The sequence below is a fragment of the Hippichthys cyanospilos genome, chromosome 5 (genome assembly GCF_059441005.1).
Source record: "Hippichthys cyanospilos isolate Australia breed blue-spotted pipefish chromosome 5, RoL_Hcya_1.0, whole genome shotgun sequence".
NCBI classification, from domain to species: Eukaryota; Metazoa; Chordata; class Actinopteri; order Syngnathiformes; family Syngnathidae; genus Hippichthys; species Hippichthys cyanospilos.
Genome location: NC_142373.1, coordinates 11,391,793 through 11,417,593, shown reverse-complemented (window position 1 = coordinate 11,417,593; position 25,801 = coordinate 11,391,793). Strand labels below are relative to the sequence as shown.

The following is a 25,801-nucleotide window of genomic DNA, read 5'->3' as shown; positions in this document are numbered from 1 at the left end:
TCATACACTTTTGTCCTGCTTTTGACTTTTTTCAAGGAAAAAAAAAAAAAAGCATTTTGTGTACACCGTGTAAAAGACCGCTAGCTATCTATCTTTTCCGCTTTTGCGAAAGCTTGTCGTTTCTTCAGCAGCTGTGCGCGCAAGACATTCAAAAGCGACAGGATTTCCAAACGGCTGACTCTGAATGGCAATAAGATTTTTTTTTTTTTGCTGGAGGGCAACCTGGTGGCCTGGTTGTGTCAGTCGCTTTCGTCACTCTGAATAGACGGGAGAGAAGTAGCGATGCTGTCTGCTCCGCTGACTTCTTTCACTCTCCGAGGCGCCGTCCCGCCTGTCCGCGCTCATTATGCATTCCGCATCAGCCGGTTCCGTGTCGTTGGGAGTCGTGGCCTCGATGGCCGGCGGTGATGGACATCCGTCCTCGGTGTCAATGTCAACTTGGGTTTTGCGTTTTTTCACTTTCTTTCAGCGACATCTGCTCACGTATCTCAAGTACTGTGTTGGAGCAAAATGGTGGGGAGGGGTGGCCATTGTTACCTTTTGAAAATTTGGCTGAAAAATCACAGATACCAATTTTAAATGCATTTAGTATCTGGAAACATTTCTGTTTTGGAGGGTTTTTTGTAGTTAGATTATTGAGAGAGAGAGAGAGAGAGAGAGAGAGAGAGAGAGAGAGAGAGACGAATATATATATGATTGTAAATATGAGAAAATATTACTTTTTGGAGAAAATTATAAATTGTGTGGATTTTTCTGCTTGTAAAAACATATATACAGTACTGTGTATATATATATATATATATATATATATATATATATATATATATATATATATATATATATATATATATATATATAGTACAGTGAAAAATATTCAGAATGAACAAATGTAAAAATAAACACAAACATACAATCGGAAGGTCATATACAATATTATTGGTGTACCATTTAACTTGTTTTGGCAAATTTTTCCTGTTGCCCCACCAGGTGCAAGACCAAGGTCTACCCAGACAACTTGCCAAACACCAGCATCGTCATCGTGTTCCACAACGAGGCCTGGAGCACATTGCTGCGGACCGTCCACAGTGTCATCAGTCGTTCTCCTAGACGCTTAATCGTGGAAATCGTGCTTGTGGACGACTTCAGCGAGCGAGGTCGGTGAAGGACGCGTACAACGTTTACCTTAACAACGGCTTGTACACTTGTGGCATTACTTCTGGCTCCAAATAAGAATTATTTTATCCATTTATTATTCTGTTGATTAATTTGCCCATTAATTAATATTTTAACAATCATTCAATCCCTGATACTTTGTTCATATATATATATATATATATATATATATATATGTATATATATATATATATATATATATATATATATATATATATATATATATATGTATATATATATATGTATATATATATATATATATATATATATATGTATATATATATATATATATATATATATATGTATATATATATATATATATATGTATATATATATATATATGTATATATATATATATGTATATATATATATATATGTATATATATATATATGTATATATATGTATATATATATATATATATATATATATATATGTATATATATATATATATGTATATATATATATATATATATGTATGTATATATATATATATATATATGTATATATATATATATATATATATATGTATATATATATATATATATATATGTATATATATATGTATATGTATGTGTGTGTGTTCCAAAACACCAAAAAAATCTATTACTGTAGTACTTTTTTAGTACTTAAGTAATTGATTACTTTAGTATTAAAGTATTTTGTCCATGCCATGTCAGAAAAAAGGCAAAATTATTGTTCATTATTTTCCAAAGTGTAGGCAAATGTTTTATTTTGATTCGACACAATGCTAATAAGTCTGCTTTCACCAAGGGCGAAATGAATATGAAAATATTTCCAGTCGGGAGTTTAACATTCTGAGCAAGTGGACAATTAACCGATTTATTGTCGATTTAATAACTTAATCATCGCATCTCTAGTATTGTTATGGTAGAGTGATATTATGGTATTTTCATTTGACAGTTCAAGATTGAAATTTCTAGAGTTTTACTGTCATATGCATAGTAATATTAAATGAAATTCTTTTTCTGTTCACTTCCTTGAGCAGACTTACACTCCACACAACAGAGCAAATAATAAAGTAGGCAATAGTAGGCAATAGAACGAATAATAGAGCAATAAGCGCAGTGATAATCATACACTAAAATAACATTGTGGAGTGGAAGAAACTATATACATATGAGGATGACACTGCAAAATATTTTGTCGTGCTAAATACCGTATTATGTAGTTAGCGCGATTAAGATGTTGCTAACAAGTATACGATTAAAAGCTTCTTTTCTTGCCGCGGCTTTTCAGTTTCTTGTCGCGTTTCAGACTTCTTAGGGAAAAAGTTGGAGGACTACGTGCGGAGCCTGGAGGTGCCGGTGAAGATCCTGAGGATGGAGCAGCGTTCGGGTCTCATCCGAGCCAGATTAAGAGGCGCGGCCGCCACCAAAGGGCAGGTCATCACTTTCCTGGACGCCCACTGCGAATGCACCGTCGGGTGGCTGGAACCCTTGCTGGCCCGCATCAAAGAGGACAGGTGGGAGTCCCCGCAAATCCGCGCTCCGCTTCTTCTTCAAGCCTTACCCTCGCCCGCCATTCTGTCCTTTCCGTCCCCCCGTTGCGGGAAAAACCAGGACGGCGGTCGTGTGCCCCATCATCGACGTCATCAGCGACGAGACATTCGAGTACATGGCGGGCTCGGATATGACCTACGGGGGATTCAACTGGAAGCTGAATTTCCGCTGGTACCCCGTCCCCCAGCGGGAGATGGATCGACGCAAGGGCGACAGAACGCTCCCTGTCAGGTGGGACAAATTAAGGGACAAAATAGCAAGAAAAACAGCAAGGTCACTTGAAGTTGTGGTCATGATTAAAAATCCACAAAAATAGAATTTGAATTTGTTGTTTTTTTGTTTTGTTTCGCATCAAATCGCTATTTTTTTGGTCTGGTCCGACCAAAGGAGGGGAAAAAAATATCAAGAAAAACACAGACATACACCTGCGATAAAGTTACAGTCATAAATGAAAATCCACTCAAACAAAAAAAGTTTGATTTTGTTTTTTTTGTTTTTACCTTTTGTGCCCTTTTTTTTTAGTTTGTTTCTTTTGTTAAAAAGCATAAATAAAATTGATATTTTTATCTGGTTCAAATTAGAACACGGGTGTCAAACTCAAGGCCCGGGGGCCGGATCATGTTATGTGGCCCGCAAATTGCTTATTTGACTGAAAATTTCTGTCCGAAACACAAGTTTGGGGGAAAAAAAACAAGCTTTTTTTTTAAATCCTCAATTTCTCTTTTAAACAGTTTTTGCCAGCCTCTTATTTCAAAACTTGGCAAGTATATAAAAACATGTATTTGTTTATATACTGTATATATACACCGTATTTTTCGCACTATAAGGCGCACCGTATTATAAGGCGCAAACTCAATTAAGACATATTTTAAAACTTTTTCAATCACAATATAGTAATACTCAAAGTAATAACAATAACTCAAATAATAACTCTAAACTCTCAATAGCATAATAACTGTGTCAATATGAGCAACCTTGTTCGACTGTAAACACACAAAAGAAACAGGTCAAGCTTACTTTATCACTTCATTCCCCATCTACCGATCCCAATCTCAATATTGATCCATATATAAGACGCACCTGATTATAAGGCGCACCATTAGCTTTTTAGAAAAATAACGGCTTTAGAGTGAAGCCACTTTGGATGTTGTCCATTTATATGGCGGCTTTCTTCCAGGACTCCCACTATGGCGGGAGGGTTGTTCTCCATCGACAAAACATACTTTGAAGAAATCGGAAGCTACGATCCAGGAATGGATATCTGGGGCGGAGAGAACCTGGAAATGTCTTTCAGAGTGAGTGACAAGACTTTTTCTTCCCTATTTGTGGTATCGTGAAAAGACGTTCCTCTTTTCCAATTATTTCCAGGTCTTCAGTCGTGGCTGTTTGTTAGACTTGCTGACACCGAATATAAATAAAAGTCCCATCTTCTGGCTTTTAAGCAGACTACATAAACGCCATTTGTCTCGCCTTTTTCTGTCACCGTGCCGTGTTTCCGATCGATTCTGGTAAACGGGGAGGAAAAAAGCAGAAAGGAAAGTTGGCATAACAGTCTTTGAATTTATGGGAGTTGCGCCATTATCGCTGCGCTGATGATAACTCGGTAGCGTCTCGGAAGTATTTAATGAGCATCTCAATCATAAGAAGATGGAGTTTTTTTTTTCTCCAAAGAACAGACCTCTCTTTCTTCGTGGTGACAGTTGATTCTTATCGTGGCCATGCAGTATTAACTCATTCAATCCCAAAGACGTATTTATACGTTTTTATAGACACTCCCTCGCAGGTACCTATTTACTTTTTTTTTTTTTAAATGTTAGGTTAGAGGGAGGTCTGAAAATGGCTTGCATATAGAATGAGTTCAAGGAGAGTTGTTTCTGAAATATGATGAAAAAATATTTTACGATACTGTACAGCAGTGCGTCTCAATCATTTTTTATCAAAACCCCCCCAGGAAAGAGAAAACTTTTCGCACCTCCCCACTATCTGTAAAAATATATATAAAGTATACCTAAACCTGTATCCTTTTTAACATGAATTCTTGCGGCGTTATGTTACGAATTATGGAAATCCCTTTTTATTTCTTTTTTTATGATATCATAAAGGAATCAATGGGAAAAAAAAAAACTCTCGGAAGCTGAAATTTCCTGCAGTTGATTATAACATGTAAAATCTCAAATTGCAAAGATTCAGACGTTTCTATGTGATTGCAGCTGGACGTGCGAGATTTTGTGTACAAAAATAATCATTGTCCAAATTTTGGACCATATAAAACTGTCATAATGATGCATTTTAATAAGATTTATGACATTGATTTTCCAACGATTTTTGCAGCATACCCAACATTGAGCGTCAGCAAACAGGAAATTCTTTGTTGACTTGTGTTTCACCTCAAGACAGGAGGTGGCGGTAGAGACCAGTTAATGGCAGACTACAAAGACAGACCATGCCATTTTTCAATATTTTTGTGGGCGTTAAGAAAATTAACCTTCATATGTATGAATAGAACTGATGCCACTGAACAATTTAAGTGGTTGAAGGAAAAAAACATTCATAAATAACTTTAATTATTACGCCTTCAAAATATTAGTAAAAAAAATGCAATGTGTATACTTTGCAAAGAGTGTGCGCAAGGGTTAACAAAAGTAAAAAGCAATATGAAACTGTTAAATATTTTTTACAGTGTTAAATCGGGGTCCACTATATCAGTATTTAGTCAGAGGGTGACGCTTGGAAGTTGATTGTTTGGTAGAAGCTCATTTATCAAACAAAGAAGAGGAAAAAAAGTACCGATGTTCTTTGTCCAACAAGGGAGGTACGAGAGCAAGCTAATTCCAATTGTCTGAAGTTTGTAAACCACACCCAGCTTGATAAAGGAATAAAAAGCAGAAGAGGAGAACGGGCTTGACTAAGCTGACGATATTGTCACTTCTGCAGATTTATTTGGTCTGACTCAGATTGTGTTTTGTCTCCAGTCTCTCTTATTGATAAGTGACATACAACATTGCCATAAGATGTTTTTTCCACTGTCCCTATTCAGATCTGGCAGTGTGGCGGTTCCTTGGAGATTGTCACGTGTTCCCACGTTGGCCACGTTTTCCGTAAAGCTACTCCTTACAGTTTTCCTGGGGGAACGGGCCAAGTCATCAACAAGAACAACAGGCGCTTGGCAGAAGTCTGGATGGACGATTTCAAAGATTTCTTCTACATCATATCACCAGGTGCTGTTTCATTCCTCCAGTTTTGATTGACTTTGAAAGTCTAATCTGTAAATTCCAATTTTTACAATATTTTGCAGTGGTGTACGACGGCAGGGCGTCATCATCCGCTTTAGTTTTCGTTTTCATTCGGGCACAGCAAAACTCAATAATCTGAGAGGAGCAACCCCTCCATCTGTCCGCTCGCTAATATGATTAGCCTTCAGCAAGGCTCCGCCAGAAATCTCCGCTTAAATGTTTTTAGCTACCGGTCAACCTTAGGGATCATCACTAACGCGGCCGGATCTTAAAACGCTAATTGCGAGCTTTCCTTTTCACCTTAGCGGGCGGGTTTACAGGAGGGGCGGCGTGATGGATCATAGCTCCGCCCCTCGGATGCTCACCGTTTCCAACGGGGGAACATTGTGGGAATACTACGAAAGCTCTGGAGCGGCGACTATTAAAAGTACATCTCCTTGGCGGTCCCTGCGCTCCGCTGGAGATTTTTGCCATCAAAGAGGCTATTCATCATGCGCAACACGCGACGCTCGGAACAAACACGGAGCGAATAAGAGGAGGGAAGAGAGGAATCGTGAAGCCAGGGGGCAAAACAGAGTGGCCTTCGTCGCTTTCATCCAAATTGATTTGAAATTTAATTTGCCCTGATGAAAGTGTGCCGACGATCGTATACGTCCACAGGATTGAATTAGCCAATTCCAGCAATGCCTGGAAAATACCACTAGTTGGCAGTATTTCCCCGTGCACAATTTCTTGTTGTTTTTTCCGGTAGGGGTGAAACGAGTTCTTGAGTAATTGCTCGAGGCATTTTTTTTCTTTTTTTGATTATCTGTTTATTTATTTTACCCGATCAGAAGGAAGTCAAGCTAACAGTAGCAACGAATGCTCGCGCTACGCCTGAGAGTAATAACTTATAATAAATAAATCTTAGCTTCCCGATTAACACTTTTATTTTGAAATAGATCCTGCAGCCTGACTTGCTTCATCACCGACGTCAACAACAATATGTTGTCCCGAAATCAAGTTCAACTACTAGTTGTGCTAATTAATGTTGCTTATGAAAAAAGTACCGTAATTTACCAAATATAAAGCTTATTTTTCCCCAAAATGAGACCCGAAAGAATCATTCTTTTTTCAGTTTTAATCCAAACAGCTAATTATTCGCTAGAATTTTTAGTAGCATATCCGACTGGCAAAAATAACAACCGAAAGTTGCAGCCCGACTTTTAATGACATGCCCGTCATTTATTTTTAAAAGATAAGTCGCTTAGTAGTCTGTAGCGTAATAAAAGTTGAGCCCGAAATGAATCAATGCACTTTACGTTATTTCCCATGGGCGCAATTGCTTTGGAATTAGAAGAACTTGAAAGTCAGCCAGCATCTGGCAACGGACCGCGTCGACTTGTCCTGAATCACCAAGTGGTCCAAATTATACCTGCAGGGGTGATGCGCGTGAACTACGGCGACGTCTCTTCCCGCAAAGCCCTCCGCGGAGCCTTGAAGTGCAAACCCTTCTCCTGGTATCTGGAGAACATCTACCCGGATTCCCAGATCCCCAGAAGATATTACTCACTTGGTGAAGTATGAGCTTTTTTTTTTTTTGGTCCCCTGATCTCCTAAGATGCCGCAAATGCTCTGCCTCACTGTGCTGTGAATCTCATCTTTACTTATTTTATTGCTATGGGACAAATGGAATCTTACGAGGCCTTCAAGAATCTAGATGAGTCCAAACATCTTCTGGTGTTTGTCTTGCACTTGTACGATAAAGCGAGCTCATTCATACGGTTACGGTGCAGTGAGTTGGTGACATAATCTGAAAGCAAAGATAGTGCACAGTTTTGTTATATTGCGTAGATTAAATGCATTTTTTTTTTTTAATACTTGAGAGAAACACTGCTGAGCTTTGCTGAAATAATGTCAAACATTTCTCAGTTATGATTGAGAGAGCGAGAGAGAGAGAGAGAGAGAGAGAGATAGAGAAACACCTTTTTAGGATGTTTAATTTGTATGTTTTTATGTTACATTTCCAGTTATCCAGGAATCATTTACAAGTTCACGAACGCAATAATATATAGTACCAGCCCTTTATATACACCCCTTTAGCCTGAAAATATTTGAAAAAAAAAAAAAAAAAAAAAAAAAAAAAAAAAAATATATATATATATATATATATATATATATATATATATATATATATATATATATATATATATATATATATATTTAGTTTCCTTTTAGTTACCAAGTTGGGTGTTAACCAAGTGAGGTAAAAGCACAGAATCATTCTTCACAACAAATAGAGCGTTGCCACGGCAACGGCAGTCGTATTGATACAGTATTGCATTGTTGCGACTATTGTTTCATCGTCCCCCAGGCGGGAAAAAAAACCTTGATCATCTAATTTTCGGTGGGGTGAATATGCATGTGTGGAAAAAGCTCAGTGTAATTTTTTATAGCAAACAGTGTGTCGCCATGGCAACGGCAGTTATATCTTTGCAGTATTGTATTGCAACTATAATTGCAGCCGCCGCCAAGCGGGGAAAACAAAAAACATCTTTTTATCACAGAACTCAGGAAAGTGTGAGCAAACGTTTAACTTTTGTTTGTTTTATCAATCATTTCTAACTGTTTGTCACGGACAGATCAGGAACGTCGAGACCAACCAATGCGTGGACAACATGGGCCGAAAAGAAAACGAGAAAGTTGGCTTCTTCAACTGCCACGGCATGGGTGGTAACCAGGTGAGGTCAAATGCACGTGTAAATAAAACACATTCTAATTTTTTCATAGCCAACGGCGTGTCACCACGGCAACGGCTGCTTTTACTTTTTCAGGAAACTTAAATCTCGACCAGGAGTTGTTTGAAAATTGACTTAAATGATCGTAATTTTGAGCCTTCTGATGGGCTTCAACGAGGGCTCTAATAACTTAAAAGCAAGGCTGATTGGTTTACCACAACCGCACGTCGCCAACAAAAGAAAATGTAAACATTAGTTAATTTAACCCTGTGTAAAATTTTGACCATTTTGGGGCCATTTTTTCCCACCACGTTAGTAGTGTGAGAACTAAGTGGTTGTGCCATGTTAAACTTTGGCATGTTGTCACCATCTGGGTGGAATTTCAGCTCCCTAATCCCACACCCAAAGACCCTAGCTTGATTTGTTTATAGAAGCGTCTCCAGGCAAAAAAAAGAGAATAAAACTGAAACGTGGCATCGCTGATACATTTTGTGGACTCAATTTCAGGTGTTCTCCTACACGGCGGACAAAGAAATTCGGACGGATGACCTCTGTTTGGACGTCTCTCGCCTCAACGGGCCTGTCGTCATGCTCAAGTGTCACCACATGAAGGGCAATCAAATGTTTCAGTATGACGCAGAGGTAAGAAATGACATATATTTTTCCTTTACTGAAACATGCTTTCCGAGGGATTTGGCCAGCAGGGGGTGCTGAATGTCAATTTTTTTTTTTTTTAAACGCGCGTACATTTCATTGGAGCAGCTATTTTTTTCTCCTACTGTGTGTTCTCTTCCTCCAATCAGTATGTTGGCAAATGGGAATATGATTTGGAGGTAAGCAGTGGGCCCCATCACTTGATTGACATTTTCCCAATTTGTGCTAGTTTGTGAGTCCTACATGGTGACGTATTTGTTTTGGTGGTCATTAGATCAGAACGTTTTTTTGTCGTGAGCTGTCCTCCGTGTTACACACAATTTTTTCAAAGGTTTCCTGATAATCTTCCTGGGTTCTCATGTTATAAGTTCAGTAAGGTATGTTTTTTTTTTGTTTTTTATTTAAAACTGCGATTTTAGGTTGCGTATGACATCCAGGTATATTCTTTGCACAATTTACCCCCTTGCATTTCTCACCTAATGATTATTTGTAAAAATGAATATTTGTTTAGTTTTGAATGGCAGATTTCATGATGTACAGTTTATTTGAAGGTATAAGTACCTTATAAGACTTTATAACGAGACGTAATTGATTAATTTAGTGCTTAATTATCTAGAATAATCTATTACTTTACTCAAATCAATTATTTTAGTAAAGTACTAAAACAGTTATTGCTAATTAAGTATCTAAAGTAATCAATGTCATCAATACTTTATGACCTAAGTCAATTGATTACTTTTGTGCTTAATTACGTTAATTAATAAAGCCAATCAATTACTTTAAATGGCTACTAATCACTAAAGTCAATCAATTATTTTATTAAAGTACAAAACTAATTAAATATTACTACATAAGCACCATATGTAATCAATTACAGTAATACTTTATGACTTAAAGTGATTGATTACTTTAGTGCTTAAGTATTACTATCCATTTAAAGTAATTGATTTGCTCTAGTAAGGTCATTTATAATCAGATAATTAAGCAGAAAATTAACTAAATTAGGTTCTCAATTATATTTGTACTTAACTACCTTAAGAAATTAATTACTTGAGAACTTAATTAATTTTCTCGGGTATTTTTAAACCCTCTTAATCCAAACATTTGAGAAATTATAAATAAACATCTGGGATTGAATGCCTAAAGTCATAAGAAAAAGTCTTTGGTATTGAACGAGTTAAGGTTGAAATAAAAAATATCCTGCCGTCATTGGTGTCTCACCCCCACTCTCAATTATAATTTTAATCCTTTTATTTGTTGTTTACTTGGAGACAGACGATTGACCTCAGCGAAGATCGTAAACAAAAGTACGCTCATCAAGGTCGACGTGCGTTTTGAATACAAAAGAGATGAGATCAAACCGGAGGAAGAACGTCCCCCCCCGCCGTCTCGCGTCGCAAAAGTCTCAGGAAAAATCCCGCCGCTGTTTCCATTCGAGAATTGCACAAACCACTGGAGAAATCAATGCATTCCACTTGGTGGCTCGTTAATATCAAAAATGGAAATAATTCATTTACCAAAGACAAGCGTTCTCTTGTTTGTAGCCGGGGGGGTTCGGCCTCTTGTTGGCGCTTTTATTTTTAGCCCGTCCGTGCCCGGCGGCGACCGGGGTCCTGGGTGGCTCCATCAACCCGTTTGCTCATTCCGCTCGCAGGAAAACCTGACTTTTTTCTCCTCCTACTCATTACCTCTTTTCACCTTTGTCGCAACACTCAATCGCTTAAAATTGCTTAGCAGTCACATGTTGTCTAAGGCGACCGTCGAATCCACTGGGAGATGCTTGCAAATCCCTCAAGAACTTTGATATTTTGCGCACCGCGGGAGCAGAGGCATAAGGGTCCCTCAAGGACTTTGATTGATCAGACCAGACGTCGCGTAGAGGAGCTTTATCTTTGAAATAGCGCAAGATTCCTCCGAGCCTTCCACGGTAGTTTATTGACTCTGTTTTGAAAGGCGTGAATCATGAGAGAAGTCTGAGGTAAAATCCAAATCTGGGGGAATCTTTCTTGAGTAATCAAACGCTAATCGACAAGCTACGGATGGCGATTATGGCCGGTGAAGAAAAAAAAAAGTGGGCGGGACTCTCACGTTTTTCTCAAAATTCGTTCTTGATTCTCACTTTAAAATGTGACTTTTGAGAGAAATCCGAATTTTCAATCATAATTCTGACTATAAAGTGAGAATTGAGACTTTATTTTAAGTATTTCCCGGAATTCAGAATTCTCATTTTAAAGTGAGATAAGAAAAATGCTTCTGATAATCGTCAGAATTCTTATTTTAAAGTCAGAATTAGGACAAAGTGAGAACTTTATTCTCAGAATTCTGACTTGAAAGGAACAGTTTGACTTCATTCTAAGTAGACTACCTTTGGGAAAAAATTTGGATTCTAATAATAGTCAGAATTCTCGACACGTGAGAATTCTGACTTTATTCTTAGAATTCATTAGTTCTTTCAAGTAGGAAAATGCAGACTTGAAAGTCAAATTTCTGAGAATAGTCTGGATTCTCATTTTTAAAGGGAATTGAGAACTCTGGCTTTAAAATTGGGCATTTTGACTTTAAAGTGAGCATTCTGACAGTCAGAATTCTGTCTAAAAGGATCTAATATGACTGAAATAATTGATGTAGAAAGTCCTGTTTTCAATTCAAAAGATGCAAATGAAGACATATTTTAAAAATGAAATTCATCAATAAATCACCAGATTAATCAATTACTAAAATAACTATTGCTGTTATGTCACCGCCTTTAGCCAGCGCTAATTGCTACAATCAACAGCACACTCGATCGGGCCTTTTAATTGCTTCAAGACACAATCAATCAACAATCAAGTCCACGCAGTCCAAGAATTCCTAACTCGCCTTCTTCGATCAATGAATTGATTTTTAGGCCTATCCCTAGTTCCGAAAGGGGAAACATCGATCCTTGGATTTGCCTCCCAAATCTGCGGAGATGGAATAAAATGTCTCCTTCAACTTTCTTCAAACCATGAAGTGAACATACCTTGAGCCTATTGATATTTTCTCAGCCAATGGAATCCCCTCAAGAATATTTAATCAATAAGATCACACATCTGAAGAAAAGCTTTCCATTGGCGTACAAGAAGATTGGCTTCTGGATCCGCAGAGACGTTGAGCCGCTGCCCAATATATTTTCATTTCTATCAAACTAAGAAAATACGGGGACTGTATCTGTCTTCTGGACTGTGAAAGTGTGTTGAAGGGTATGCTTTCCACCAGGAAAGATAATGAGCAGCACCTTGATGGTGGCTATGCCCTTCAGCGTTCACCCTCCTGCTGTCACTCAAGCACTAGGAGACGCATTAGCTTCCAAATCTGGAATATCATGACGGTTCCGCACCCCCACCGGAATAACATGGTAGACTAGGTGCCGTTAATGTCATCTAAATGACTTCGGGTTCTAGCCGATCTGCATCCAGCCATGTCCGAGACCCCAAGCGTTTGAGCTCTTGGTAATTGACGAATGTGGAGCTGATTTATATCTGGGGGACATTCGGAGAGACTTGAAGGAGACCCACTTTTGGGCGTAGGCTGGGACAGGCTCCTTGTGACATAAGCCTGAGAATAGTCGGAAAACATTGTCTTTATGATGTTAGTCGCCTCTGCGTTGTTGCCCGTGTTTATGTTCTGGTCAGGCTTGTCTGGGTTTTTTGGATGGATTTCTCCATAGGAGGTTTTTTTTTTTAATTAGTTTTCAACGCCGTTATAAAATCGTAATCAGGGTTCTTAATATTTGTGAGTCAACAGGGAGGAAGTCTGACTGACCTCATACAACACCAAACAACAATAGAAAGGTGATCAGATCAAAATCAAGTCACAAAGGTCTAAAACCAAGTCAAGATCCAGTCAACTAGGTTCCAGTCTCAAAGGTCATCAAGGCAAGTCACAAACGTCAGAGTCCAAGTCAGTGTCGACTCGCAAAGGTCCGAGTCCAAGTCGTAATCGAGTCACAAAATTCAGTCAAAGTCTAGATAGAGTCACAAAGGTTCAAGTCCCCATCAACCTAAGTCACAAACGTCAGAGTCCAAGTCAGTGTCGACTCGCAAAGGTCCGAGTCCAAGTCGTAATCGAGTCACAAAATTCAGTCAAAGTCTAGATAGAGTCACAAAGGTTCAAGTCCCCATCAACCTAAGTCACAAACGTCAGAGTCCAAGTCAGTGTCGACTCGCAAAGGTCCGAGTCCAAGTCGTAATCGAGTCACAAAATTCAGTCAAGTCTAGATAGAGTCACAAAGGTTCAAGTCCCCATCAACCTAAGTCACAAACGTCAGAGTCCAAGTCAGTGTCGACTCGCAAAGGTCCGAGTCCAAGTCGTAATCGAGTCACAAAATTCAGTCAAAGTCTAGATAGAGTCACAAAGGTTCAAGTCCCCATCAACCTAAGTCACAAACGTCAGAGTCCGAGTCAATGTCAAGTCATAAAGATTGGAGTCCACGTCAAATTTGAGTCACAAATGTTAGGTCTTAGTCAAGATGGAGTCAAAGTTCAGAGTCTAAATCAAGATGGAGTCACAAATGTCAGAGTCCAAGTCAGTGTCGAATCACAAAGGTCCGAGTCCAAGTCAAAATCGAGTCACACCGTTCAGTCTAAGTCTAGATAGAGTCACAAAGGTTCGAGTCCCCATCAACGCAAGTCACAAAAGTCAGAGTCCGAGTCAATGTCAAGTCACAAAGATGGGAGTCCAAGTCAAAATTGAGTCACAAATGTCAGACCTTAGGCAAGATGGAGTCAAAGTTCAGAGCCTTAGTCAAGATGGACTCACAAAGATCTGGGTCGATGTTAAGATTGAGTCACAAACGTCCTAGTCAAGATCACAAAAGTCTGAATCCAAGTTAAGATGACTCACAAAGATTCAAGTCCATGTCAAGATTGATTCACAAGTCCAGATCTAGTTACAAATGTTAAGATCAAGAGTCAAGATCAGGCCACAAAGGTCAGAGTCTAAGTAAGGTCTAAATCTCGATCGGGTCCCAAAGGTCAGTCAAGTCTGAAACAAACAACCAAAACACTGAATGGAAATCAACGCATCATTTAACAATCTGCTCAACTGACGAATCAACGTTTATCGATCAATGAAATAATCATTAGCTACAGCACTAAATTAAATTGTGAGTTTTTCAATAAGACTTACCCCTAATTGACCTTATTTCAAGCCTTCAGATCAAAAGTTTATTCTTCTACAAGCAGACCAGAAGACTTGATGACCCAGATTGTCTAAATGGCACGAAAATGCTTCCTTCTTTCCCCCCAATCTCTCTCTAGCACCCCACCCCCACCCCAAAAAAAAGCGTATTTACAGCAGGCTTACATCTAACACTTCAGTTCATACAATCATTTCCAAAAAGCATTTCAATCCATTCAATTAACCCCTGTAGAGCGGAGATTTGCATAAATGGCACATTAACCTCCAACAGCTATGACATTTGTGTTCTTTGCCGAGAAAATTATTAAACGGCTAAAAATACATTAAATTTTGCGGTCCGTTGGGGTCTCATGTGGATTTGCATTCAGTCTGGAAAAGAAGCTTGCTTGTGTTTTATTCATGAAGCTTCGTGACACTAAAATCTCTTTACCAATTCTAACGTATTCGGTGGCTTAAAAAATATCAGACTATCTCATTATTTAGTGTGAAACATTTCGCTGACAATAATACTGTGACTTCCCTTCCTTTTTGCTGGCGGCAGAAGCACACCTTTCTGCATATTATCACCCAGTCATGTCTGACCATCAGCCGCCTCGAAGACGGCACCTTCGGCCCAACTGTGGAGTACTGTAACAACAGTCCCCTTCAGGCCTGGATCTTGCGCAACTTCACGCGGGTGGAGGTAGCCAGGCGTCTCTACTACAACCCCAATGATTATTTTCTTTAAGCTTCAGCCTGCTGGCAAAGGTTCTCCAGGTGAGCGGTATGGTAGAGAAAAGGTTGTCGTGTAGAGTAGAAGCAGTAATCGTTTGTTTTGGTAGTTTGAGTAGAATACTAGTTTGGGTTAGCCAAGTATATTGGACACTTGGAGTTGTGATGGAAAATAAGCATTTTGGTGTGTGCTGACAACCTGTTTTGTTTGAACAAAGGATCTTTCGCTTAGCATACACGAGAACTCCCTGTCTAGCTAGAATAAGACCACCTTGACAGATGAGTTTTACAGACGTATGTACGGTGGCCCCCCGTAACGAGATTAATCTGTTCAGCAGTTGGGGTCGTAAGGCGAATTCGCCGTATGACGGGCAATCCAAACCTTCAAAATTGTACCGCATTTTCCGCACTATAAGGCGCCCCTAAAAGCCTTAATTTTTTTTAAAAAGCTGATGGTGCGCCTTATATTCAGGTGCGCCTTATATATGGATCAATAATGGGATTGGTAGATGGGGAATGAATTGATAAAGTAAGCTTTACCTGTTTCTTTTGTGTGTTTACAGTTGAACAAGGTTGCTCATATTGACATTGAGTTTTTATGCTATTGAGAGTTATTATTTGAGTTATTATTGTGATTACTTTGAGGATTACTAAATCGTGATTGAAAAAGTTTTCAAATATGTCATTAATTGATGGTGCGCCTTATAATCCGGTGGGCCTTATATATGGAAAAAGTTTTCAAATATGTCATTAATTGAGGGTGCGCCTTATAATCCGGTGCGCCTTATTGTGCGGAAAATACGGTACCTTTTGAGTGGCGCTTATTTTGCCCATATTCCCTCATAAGGGTTATCTCCAGCATGGTTTCCATATAAATCATCTTCTTACTTCTCTCTTTAACATCACTAGGAATCTTGAGACCCATGGCTAACCCTTTCAACTTTGAATTAAGCGCTAAATGTGACTTTGCAAACGTCGATCCTGACTGCCTGACGCAGTTGCCGTTCCTACTGATCACTTTTTAACATACTGTGTTGGACCAAAATTTATTGGGAGAGTGACTGTCCCTTTTTTGTCTTATTAGTCAACTACAGAAAAGCAGGTCGAAAAATACCTTCAAATAGATATAACTTCATTATTTCTCCTTCTACGCCACAATTATTCTTCACATTGCGAACGCTCCTTTCGGTTTTTGCCTGAAGATTGTGCCCGCATTGGTGTTGGTGGTGCAAACAGATATTTTGATCTGAAGTATTAGCGGGAACGAATGGTTTTAGGAAGCATTAAGAAGCTTTCACTGATGACCTTTGATGGAGAAGGCATGTAAACAGGGACATGGGCGCATCAATCCATGACAGATGTCCCATTGAGATGGTTGAGCGTGCACCACGCTATCCACGAGACCTTTTGTTGCCCGTCACGCTAAATTAGATCTCATTTGACATTTGTTTTCCATCATAAATATTTAACGTTGAAAATTCACTTGCTGCCAGCGAGCGAGCGAGGGCGTGTTTATTTTTAGCTCGTTATTGTTTGCGCGCGAGGTTGATTGAAAAGGGGGCCGGCCATTGTTTTGCAAGTTCTTTTGAAGTGATCCTTCATTCTGAACCGCGCCTTTTGTGGACCTGGCCCTTCAGGCCTCTCGGCTATTGGCAGCTGTGCACACTGTACGCCGTCCCAATTATCGGCAGTATTCCGCCCGCTCATTTACATGCAGCATTTGTCTGTTTTTGTCTTTGCGAGCCAGGTGTCTATCCGGCTCTGTTTACCCCCCGCTGCGTTACCGGGAGTCTGAATGGTGTTTTGTTGGAAAGGAAAAAGATGGAAAGAGCAATTTGACTGGCTGCGTTTTTGTGTCCAGGCTGGGTAAATTGGGTAAGGATCTCCCATGGCTGCTCGTGGTGGAGTGACCTGCTGTTTGATGGCCTGAATTGCTTTTTCGCTTTTAGTTCCTTGTAGCGTAGCCAGCACAACGAGAGGGAGCGCTCGCAGCGCGCCGCCGTTAGAAGCGACGAGCGGGGTTGCTGCTCGTCGCCGCCGGGAGACAAAGGAACCGGCTGACGCGGGGAAGCCTTTTGGGCGACGGAGGATAATGTTCCTCAGCTGGGGCTTATGGTCGGAACCCGTCCTCGTTTAATTAGCCAGTCTCGGCTGCGCACGCGTTCGGCCCGAGACGCGGCTTGATTCGCGGGTAGGATGAGATGAGAGTTTTCTCTTCCCCACGAGGGGACATGAAATAATTATGAGCAAAGGACAGGACCTCCATATTTTTTTTAAACCTGGACAGATTTGCTCCCTCTGCTGTAATATTACCCTGCCATCCCCATCTCGAGGATGCCGCGCTCTCATTATTGCAGAAAAGCCTCCATAAAGGCCTTAAAAAATAACATTCCGGAAGCGATGTTATGTCGCCGTTGTGGCGCTCGTAAAAATGCAGGCTTTTTGCGCCAACTAGTTGCTGCTATTTAAAACAACAAAACAAAACCTTCTTCTGTGGACGCGTTCTCAAAAGGAGGGAATGCTTCGCACTGGAACAAATAGAAATGCAAATAAAATTCTCCGCCTGTAATGATCCTTTGTATCTTAAAATATGCTTCCCTGTTGAAATCAATAGAAAAGCAATTACCATATTTTGGAGACCATAAGCCACGCCGGATTAGAAAGTGCAGTCTTAATGAACAGATCTATTTTCGGATATTTCCATATACAAGGCACACCAATTGTAAGAACCGCTGGGTTTTAAGTTGGACTAGAATATAAGGTTCGCTAGGTTATAAGGTGCATCGGTTTATGAGCAGGCAGTAAGACACACCGGGTGTTAAGGTGAACCAGTTTATAAGGTATACTGGGCTATAACATGCACCAAAGGAAACAAAGGAAGTTAAATAAAACAAAACCCGGTCAGTAAAATACATCAAACTTTATTCTCTTTGTATCTTGAGATAGTATTTTTGCTAATATGTATCATTTGTAGACAGACGTAAACAAGCATATTTTTCAGATGATAAGGCACGGTCTCGATAAACAGGTCTACGTTTGGAAATTGCCTATAAGGCGCACTGTGTTATAACGTGAACCAGGATATAAGGCGCACCGGGTTTTAAGAAGCCAGGTTAGAAGGTGAACTGAGGTATGCGGTGTGTCAGGTGATAAGGCACCCTGAGTTATAAGGTGCACCCGATTATAAGCAGCACCGGGTTGTAAGGTGGACCATTTTATTAGGCACATTGGGCTATGAGGTACACTAGATTATAAACCACACCGAGTTATAACATATACTAAATTATAAGATGCAACAGGTTATAAATCTGGGTTATAATCAGCACCTGGTACACCCGGTCACAACCCGCATTGGGTAATTAGGTGAACCGGGTTGGAAGGTGGACCATTTTATTAGGCACATTGGGCTATGAGGTACACTAGATTATAAACCACACCGAGTTATAACATATACTAAATTATAAGATGCAACAGGTTATAAATCTGGGTTATAATCAGCACCTGGTACACCCGGTCACAACCCGCATTGGGTAATTAGGTGAACCGGGTTGGAAGGTGGACCATTTTATTAGGCACATTGGGCTATGAGGTACACTAGATTATAAACCACACCGGGTTATAACATATACTAAATTATAAAATGCAACAGGTTATAAATCTGGGTTATAATCTACACCGGGTACACCCGGTGACAACCCGCGTTGGGTGATTAGGTGAACCGGGTTGGAAGGCACTCGAGGTTATAAGGTGAACGGGTTATAACGTGCGCCAAGCTACAAGGTACACCATGCACTCCAGGTTACAATTGGCGCGGGGTTATAAATTGAACCAGGGTATGAAGTACTTTTGGTTAGAAGGTCTCCTGAGTTATAGGGCACACCGGCACATAAGGCGCACCGGGTTATAAGACACATTGCTGCACAGTAAGAGGAAATAAAACAGTACTTCAAATAAAATATGGTAATTTGTCACAGCCTCCCGAAAGACCTGGTCATTTATGATGATTAAAAATCATCAGCATCTTCTGCCTTGTTGATGTCAGAGCGCCGATTGCAGAAACTGCCGCATCCCGCAACAAACAAAGCCAAATCCCGTACCCGTATATATATATTTTTTTAACCTCAGCCGCGTTCAGCTTAGTGCTTTTCTCCTTTTTAGTTTTTTGAGGGGGCGGGGTGGGCGGTGGGGTGTATTTGGAAGGTGTGTGATGTCGTACAACACCTGCTCTCTTTGTTCTTCTGTTTGAACAACGCTGCTGTGTAAAAAAAGGCTCCGTCCCGCCAACTTCGTGATGTGTGTGCACTTCTTTGTATCCCGGGCAGACGAGGTTAGGCTCTCGTGTTTTAAGTGCAAACATAGCTCGAGTGTCCGTGTGTGCACACCGCTCGGAGTCATCTCCCGACCGATCCGAGCGCAATCTCGCTTTAATGAAGTCAAAGCGCAATCCGGTTTGAATGGAGAACCCATCTCGATCACGTAGGCGCCACGTCTGCAAATAACAATCAACTTTATCGGACGTTCGTTAAACATTTAAGGTGCGTGTTCGAAAAAAGTGCAGTCCGAAAAAAGTGCAGTCATGCAAAAATGTCCAAAGACGATGATGCGGAAGTAGTGTGTGGCCTTCCGCGGCGATTTTTTTTCGCTTGTTTTCCTGAGAAGAGGCACTGCTTGCGATTCTGTCAAGTGAAGCTACTCCAGCGGGGACCGAAATTGTGAATTACTTGGAAGAGAATTCACTTAAATGCTCCGCTCAGCTTGTTCGTAGGCCCTTGAGCTCAAGACGACGTGAGGAACATTCTCATGCTGCGCTTAAGCTTAACTCATCACATCAGCTCTGTTTTTCTTGTCTGGACATTTTTAAAGCACTTATTCCCTCCTCTGGCTCCTCTGGTGCATGCGAGAGAAATGACAGCAGAAAAGAGATGCTTGGGAAGGACAATATGGAGAGGGAGAGCAAGTCTATTCGTAAGCATGATCTTGTGAAGACATGGCACTTGAGGTTAAAAGTCAGCACAAATGGATTTAAAATAACATTTCCCTCATTCACAGCAAATTACTACTGTAGTTGTGGAATATGAATTAAACAGCAAAATCAGCCGTTTCGTACACATAGAGGCGGCCATTTTGTCATTTGCTGTTGACCGAAAAACGGCATTACAATTGCTCAGGGCTGAAGTAACGACCAATCGCGACTACGTTTGTGAATGTCACATACAGTAGAGGCGGCCATTTTGTTATTCGCTGTTGACTGAAAAATGGCATTTCAATTGCTCAGGGCTGAAGTAACGACCAATCGCGACTACGTTTGTGAATGTCACATACAGTAGAGGCGGCCATTTTGTTATTTGCTGTTGACTGAAAAATGGCATTACAATTGCTCAGGGCTAAAGTAACGACCAATCACGACTACGTTTGTGAATGTCACATAGAGGCGGCCATTTTGTCATTTGTTGTTGACCGAAAAATGGCATTACAATTGCTCAGGGCTGAAGTAACGACCAATCACGACTACGTTTGTGAATGTCACATACAGTAGAGGCGGCCATTTTGTTATTTGCTGTTGACCGAAAAACGGCATTACAATTGCTCAGGGCTGAAGTAACGACCAATCGCGACTACGTTTGTGAATGTCACATACAGTAGAGGCGGCCATTTTGTTATTTGCTGTTGACTGAAAAATGGCATTACAATTGCTCAGGGCTGAAGTAACGACCAATCGCAACTACGTTTGTGAATGTCACATACAGTAGAGGCGGGCATTTTGTTATTCGCTGTTGACTGAAAAATGGCATTACAATTGCTCAGGGCTGAAGAAACGACCAATCGCGACTACGTTTGTGAATGTCACATACAGTAGAGGCGGCCATTTTGTCATTTGATGTTGACTGAAAAATGGCATTACAATTGCTCAGGGCTGAAGTAACGACCAATCACGACTACATTTGTCACATAACCAATAACAGAAAACTGGAGTTTGTGTTTCACCCAGATGGGATAACTGGGTCAGTTATAACCCAAAATTGGGGCAAAATGGGACTGAGCCAACTTTTTGGATTATGAACTTAATCCAAAAAGTTGCGTCGAATGAAGAACCCGCACTAATCGCAGTGAGGTAAAATAACAACCTTCGACTCCACTGAACTGTTTGAACGGTTATTACATTTCCCTTGAAACCAGCGCAGGTTACTGTAAATTGTAAAAAAAACAAACAAAAAAACAAACAAACGTGCCCAAGCATGTGACTGTCCCTTTTTTTGTCCAGAAACTGACCTTGCTGCACGTGAACAGCAACCAGTGTTTGGACATGCCCTCGGAGGAGGACAAGATGGTCCCCACCTTGAGAGACTGCAACGGGGGCCGCTCCCAGCAATGGCTGCTGCGCAACATGACCCTCAGTCTCTGATCCCCGCGTCGTAACAGCAAGTCCACTTCTTCATCAGGTCGATCCGGCCTTCCGTCTCCTCAGTCCAGAGCATCGCCCGGTACCGATATCCATCCGATATCAACGGGAACGATACATGCTTTTGTTTCTTTCTTTTTTATGAGATGACAGATGAGACTTGGTCGAGTCATACTAAGTATGAGAAATTATGAGGCATTTAATCCAAACATTTGGGTTACACACTTGCTAACTGGACTGAACTTCAAGTGAATCAATAGATAAATAAGCCAAAGGACCCCAGAGAAATATCACTAATAAAATCCATAAAAATGAATTATATTCTTTGGAGTGCAAAATAAGAATTTGATCATTCAAGAGCAAAGAGCAGAATGCAAAAAAAAAATGTAGAAAATAATCCAAATGGCTCATCTGAGGGCTGCAGCTATTTTAATAATTGCAGTATTTTAATAATCAATGAACTGACTCCTTCTGAAAGACATAATTTCATCTTTATTTTATTTATTTATATATTTATTTTACAAAACCAAAAGTCTTTGTCCAAAAATTTTTTCTAAATTGTCTAAATTTCATTCCTTTATTCAAAAACAGAGCATTGGCATTTTGATAATTTAGGTAAACTAAAATTCAGCCTCTGGATTGGTCTATATCATGACAAAAACAAAAAGAGCAAATAATTAACATTTTTTTTTCTTGGAAATATTTAGCAAAGGTTTATGTTTGTTTAATTACAAAAATAGCCCACGTACATTTATTACAACGGAAAATATTTACCGGTGAGAGGATGTCATTCAGAGGATCTTAAGAACTTGAACAAAAACTCAATCTCAAAATGATGAATCGAGGACCAAAAATCATTGATAACTTCGTTCATCAATTCCTCGCCGATTAATCGATTAATCGTTGCAGCTCTACTCGATGCCATTATTCCTTGCAATATTAGCGAGCAGCAGCGATATCCCGTCGGCTGATAGAAAAGGAACAATATGGCATCTGATGAGCACGCCAGGACCTAATTGGGCGCTAATTACCAAGAGCTTCCATGTGCTTGCCAGGTCCCCCGTGGTCCCCCCCCCCCGATAATAACACGGTACAGGATACACGCTCCGATTTAGGCTGAAAATTCACGTGTGGGAAATTATTTCCCATGGCGATGATTGAGCGGTTTTCAAAGTAGTTTTTGCTAGGTGCTACACTGAAGATTTTTGGAACATATCCAAAAATGTCTCACCGGCTCCCCCTAGCACAATTAAAAATGAAAACATCAGCACCCCATCAGCTGTCCTCACTTCACGCTTGTCTGCTTTTTATTATTCCGCCTTTATTTGATTAGCGCAACAACATCCTCGGTAATGTACAGAATTGTGGATTTTCGCTTTTATTTCAGAATTGTGACCTCTCGGGATTCTTACTTTCAAGTCAGAAAAGAAGAAAAAAAACAATAGAAATCAACTTTCAACAATTGGTAGTTATACTTTACAGCGTTTATACGAGTTACAGCATAATCTAAAGCAGAAAAAAATAACCAAGTGCATCAACGTGCCTGAAAAAAAAAAAGATGAAAATTCTTATTTTATTGCACTTACACTTCACGTGACAAAAACAAAGCCTTTTTTTTTTTTTATTTCTGACCACTTCTTCTGAATTCTGACTTTATATCCAGGATTAAAGTCTGCAATATTTCATGTGAGAATTGGAAAAAGATCAAACTTTTTTTCTTCTTCACTGGCTCTAATCCTCCACCATACAAAAGATGCAAAACCATACACATAATAATGCGAATAATGTTTATTTTTTTTATCCCGCTTTTTAGGATATGAGAAAAAAAAAATCTCCATTTACACAAACAGTGGTTATTCTTATTACTTATCATAGATGCCTCCGTTTTCTCAATTAGCACCCAAAAATGTACTGTATGCAAAACAAAATGGCAGCCAAGCACAGAAAAGAGAATAGTCCCTCTAACAAATTCTTCCGTGGTTCTAAAGTTCTCAACTATCATGGTTGACATCTCATGCAATACCGCAGGAGATTTCATCTTCCAAATGATACTTGGGAATGAAAGAAAGTTTGCACAAGATTAAATCTGAATCAATATTTGTCACAGCAAATGGAGCGCTGAAAAGTACCTTTGGATGCCTGTGCCTTCTGCAATATTTTATGACAGGTATGTTTGTTTAAAAACAATTTGACAAAATGGCGAGCTAACGTGAATGCTGCTTCGCTCGGTTATCATTACACTCCCATTTATTATTATTATTATTTTTTTAATTTGCTTTAATGCATGGTGTTATAATTGAAATGTAACGTTTCAGTGTACTGGTCCTGACGTGATGTTTTCTGTTTGTACAGTCTGACATTTTGGAGAAAAATAAGGCTTTAATTAAAAAAAAAAAAAAGGAAATATTTGTAAATGAAAACAGATAAAAAAAAAAAGTCATTTTCTGCTTTTTAACATGGTTCTACCACAAACTAAGGCCTGATCCATTTAGATTTGTTGAGACAATTTTTGGATGGGGGGAAAAAAAAGTAGATTACGCACTTATCATCTGAATAATTCAAAATTAAAAAAAAAGTATGTGCTGATTTTCAATTTTTATGGGTCAGCTTGATTGCTCTTCCCTGCAAATAGCAGAGGCCAACTGTAAATATATTGTTAAAAGTACATTGTTAAAAAAAATATGAATAAAAATGACCGTTTTGGTTCCCTAAATGCATTGTGTGGCTCAATGGTGACTTCATAAGGACATATCATATGTGTTTGTTTCTAGAATTGGGATGCTTGCGTTATGTTGCACAATATTTGTATTTTATTTATGTTTTAACAATATGTGAATCTTGTGTTTACCATATTTTCCGGACTACAAGCTGCACAGTAGCAAAATATGAGCAAAAAAAAATATTTTGTCATGGGTAAGCCGCACCGGACTATAAGCCGCAAGCAATAACATCAGATCTTTACGCAAAAAGATGGTATATGAAGATCATAATTTTTTTAGTTATTTAATTTTTGTACCGTATTTTCCGCACTATAAGGCGCAACGGATTATAAGGCGCGCCCTCAATTAATGACATATTTTAAAACTTTTTCCATCTATAAGGCGCACCGGATTATAAGGCGCACCCTCGATTAATGACATCTTTTAAAACTTTTTCAATCACAATATAGTAATGCTCAAAGTAATAACAATAACTCAAATAATAACTCTAAACTCTCAATAGCATAATAACTCAATGTCAATATGAGCAACCTTCTTCAACTGTAAACAGTTAATTCCCATCTACGGATCCCAATCTCAATATTGATCCATATATAAGGCGCACCTGATTATAAGGCGCACCATCAGCTTTTTAAAAAAAAAAAAAAATAAGGCTTTTAGGTGCGCCTTATAGTGCGGAAAATACGGTAATTGTCTGCCAACAGCAACATCCTCTCTTTAACGGATGGAACATGCTTGCATATTTAGTCCCAACAGGCCTCTTTTTTACGAAAAATTCGTGAACTCGGCGGAGAAATATCGTCTCTAGTAACGAGAGAAAATTCAAGATACCAAAGGCGACATTTTTGGCATATAACATGAGACACCAGCACTAGCACCAAAATGACTGTAATGTAATACAATATCACAACCCTTTTTCCATCTTCTGACAACTTTTGTTTCTTAAAAGCTACGGAAGACTTTAATTACTCCCCCATAATGCACTTTACAAGATAAAGCTCTCCAAAGCGGCGCTACTGCGCAACTATTAATAGACGCTGCAGAGCTGACAACACATCAGTGGCTCACCTCGCTCCATACAGGCGCTCCGTCGGGACCGGCCGCGCTTCCGAACAGCCCGGCACCCGAAGGAAGCAAAATCCAGGCTGGTTAACTGGTGCCCGCGAGGATAAGATATAGTTGGACTGCCGCTGGACCATTAAGGCTGGGATGCTTTGAAATAATAGCCCTAATGGAGGCCTTATCTTGGACGTCGTTTGGCTGACTGGGGCCGTCGCCAAGGTGGAGCATGATGGCGGTGTCTCACCATGGTGACTGAAAGCGCCGGCTCACATTTCAAAAGAAATCATTCAGCCAGGAATCACTATACCTTTTGTTCTCCGGAACACTGATGGGGGTAGAAGTACGCTAGGGAGGACGTGAGAATATTAGAAGGGTTTCTACAGGTATGAGCGAATCCGATTTAATGGTTTGTTTTCAGATTAAGAGCAAATTGATTGGAACTTTAAACAC

General features: G+C 39.7%; 1 protein-coding gene across 5 annotated transcripts in view; it reads left to right on the top strand.

Annotated features, from left to right (window-relative positions):
* galnt13 (polypeptide N-acetylgalactosaminyltransferase 13) overlaps window positions 1-24,282 on the top strand; it is a 30,555-nt gene extending 6,273 nt beyond the window's left edge. For 2 of the 5 annotated variants that reach the window (XM_088415685.1, XM_088415682.1), the window contains exons 4-14: window positions 988-1,154; window positions 2,450-2,657; window positions 2,755-2,925; window positions 3,872-3,989; window positions 5,732-5,912; window positions 7,348-7,487; window positions 8,549-8,647; window positions 9,152-9,286; window positions 9,448-9,477; window positions 15,000-15,214; window positions 21,432-21,575. In XM_088415685.1, coding sequence (XP_088271811.1) covers window positions 988-1,154; window positions 2,450-2,657; window positions 2,755-2,925; window positions 3,872-3,989; window positions 5,732-5,912; window positions 7,348-7,487; window positions 8,549-8,647; window positions 9,152-9,286; window positions 9,448-9,477; window positions 15,000-15,185 — 1,435 coding nt within the window. In that variant the 3' untranslated portion in view covers window positions 15,186-15,214; window positions 21,432-21,575. Of the gene's footprint in view, window positions 1-987; window positions 1,155-2,449; window positions 2,658-2,754; window positions 2,926-3,871; window positions 3,990-5,731; window positions 5,913-7,347; window positions 7,488-8,548; window positions 8,648-9,151; window positions 9,287-9,447; window positions 9,478-14,999; window positions 15,215-21,431 lie in introns of all 5 variants that reach the window. The other 3 variants (XM_088415686.1, XM_088415683.1, XM_088415684.1) reach the window with 3 other exon arrangements.
* Window positions 24,283-25,801: the final 1,519 nt, after the last annotated feature.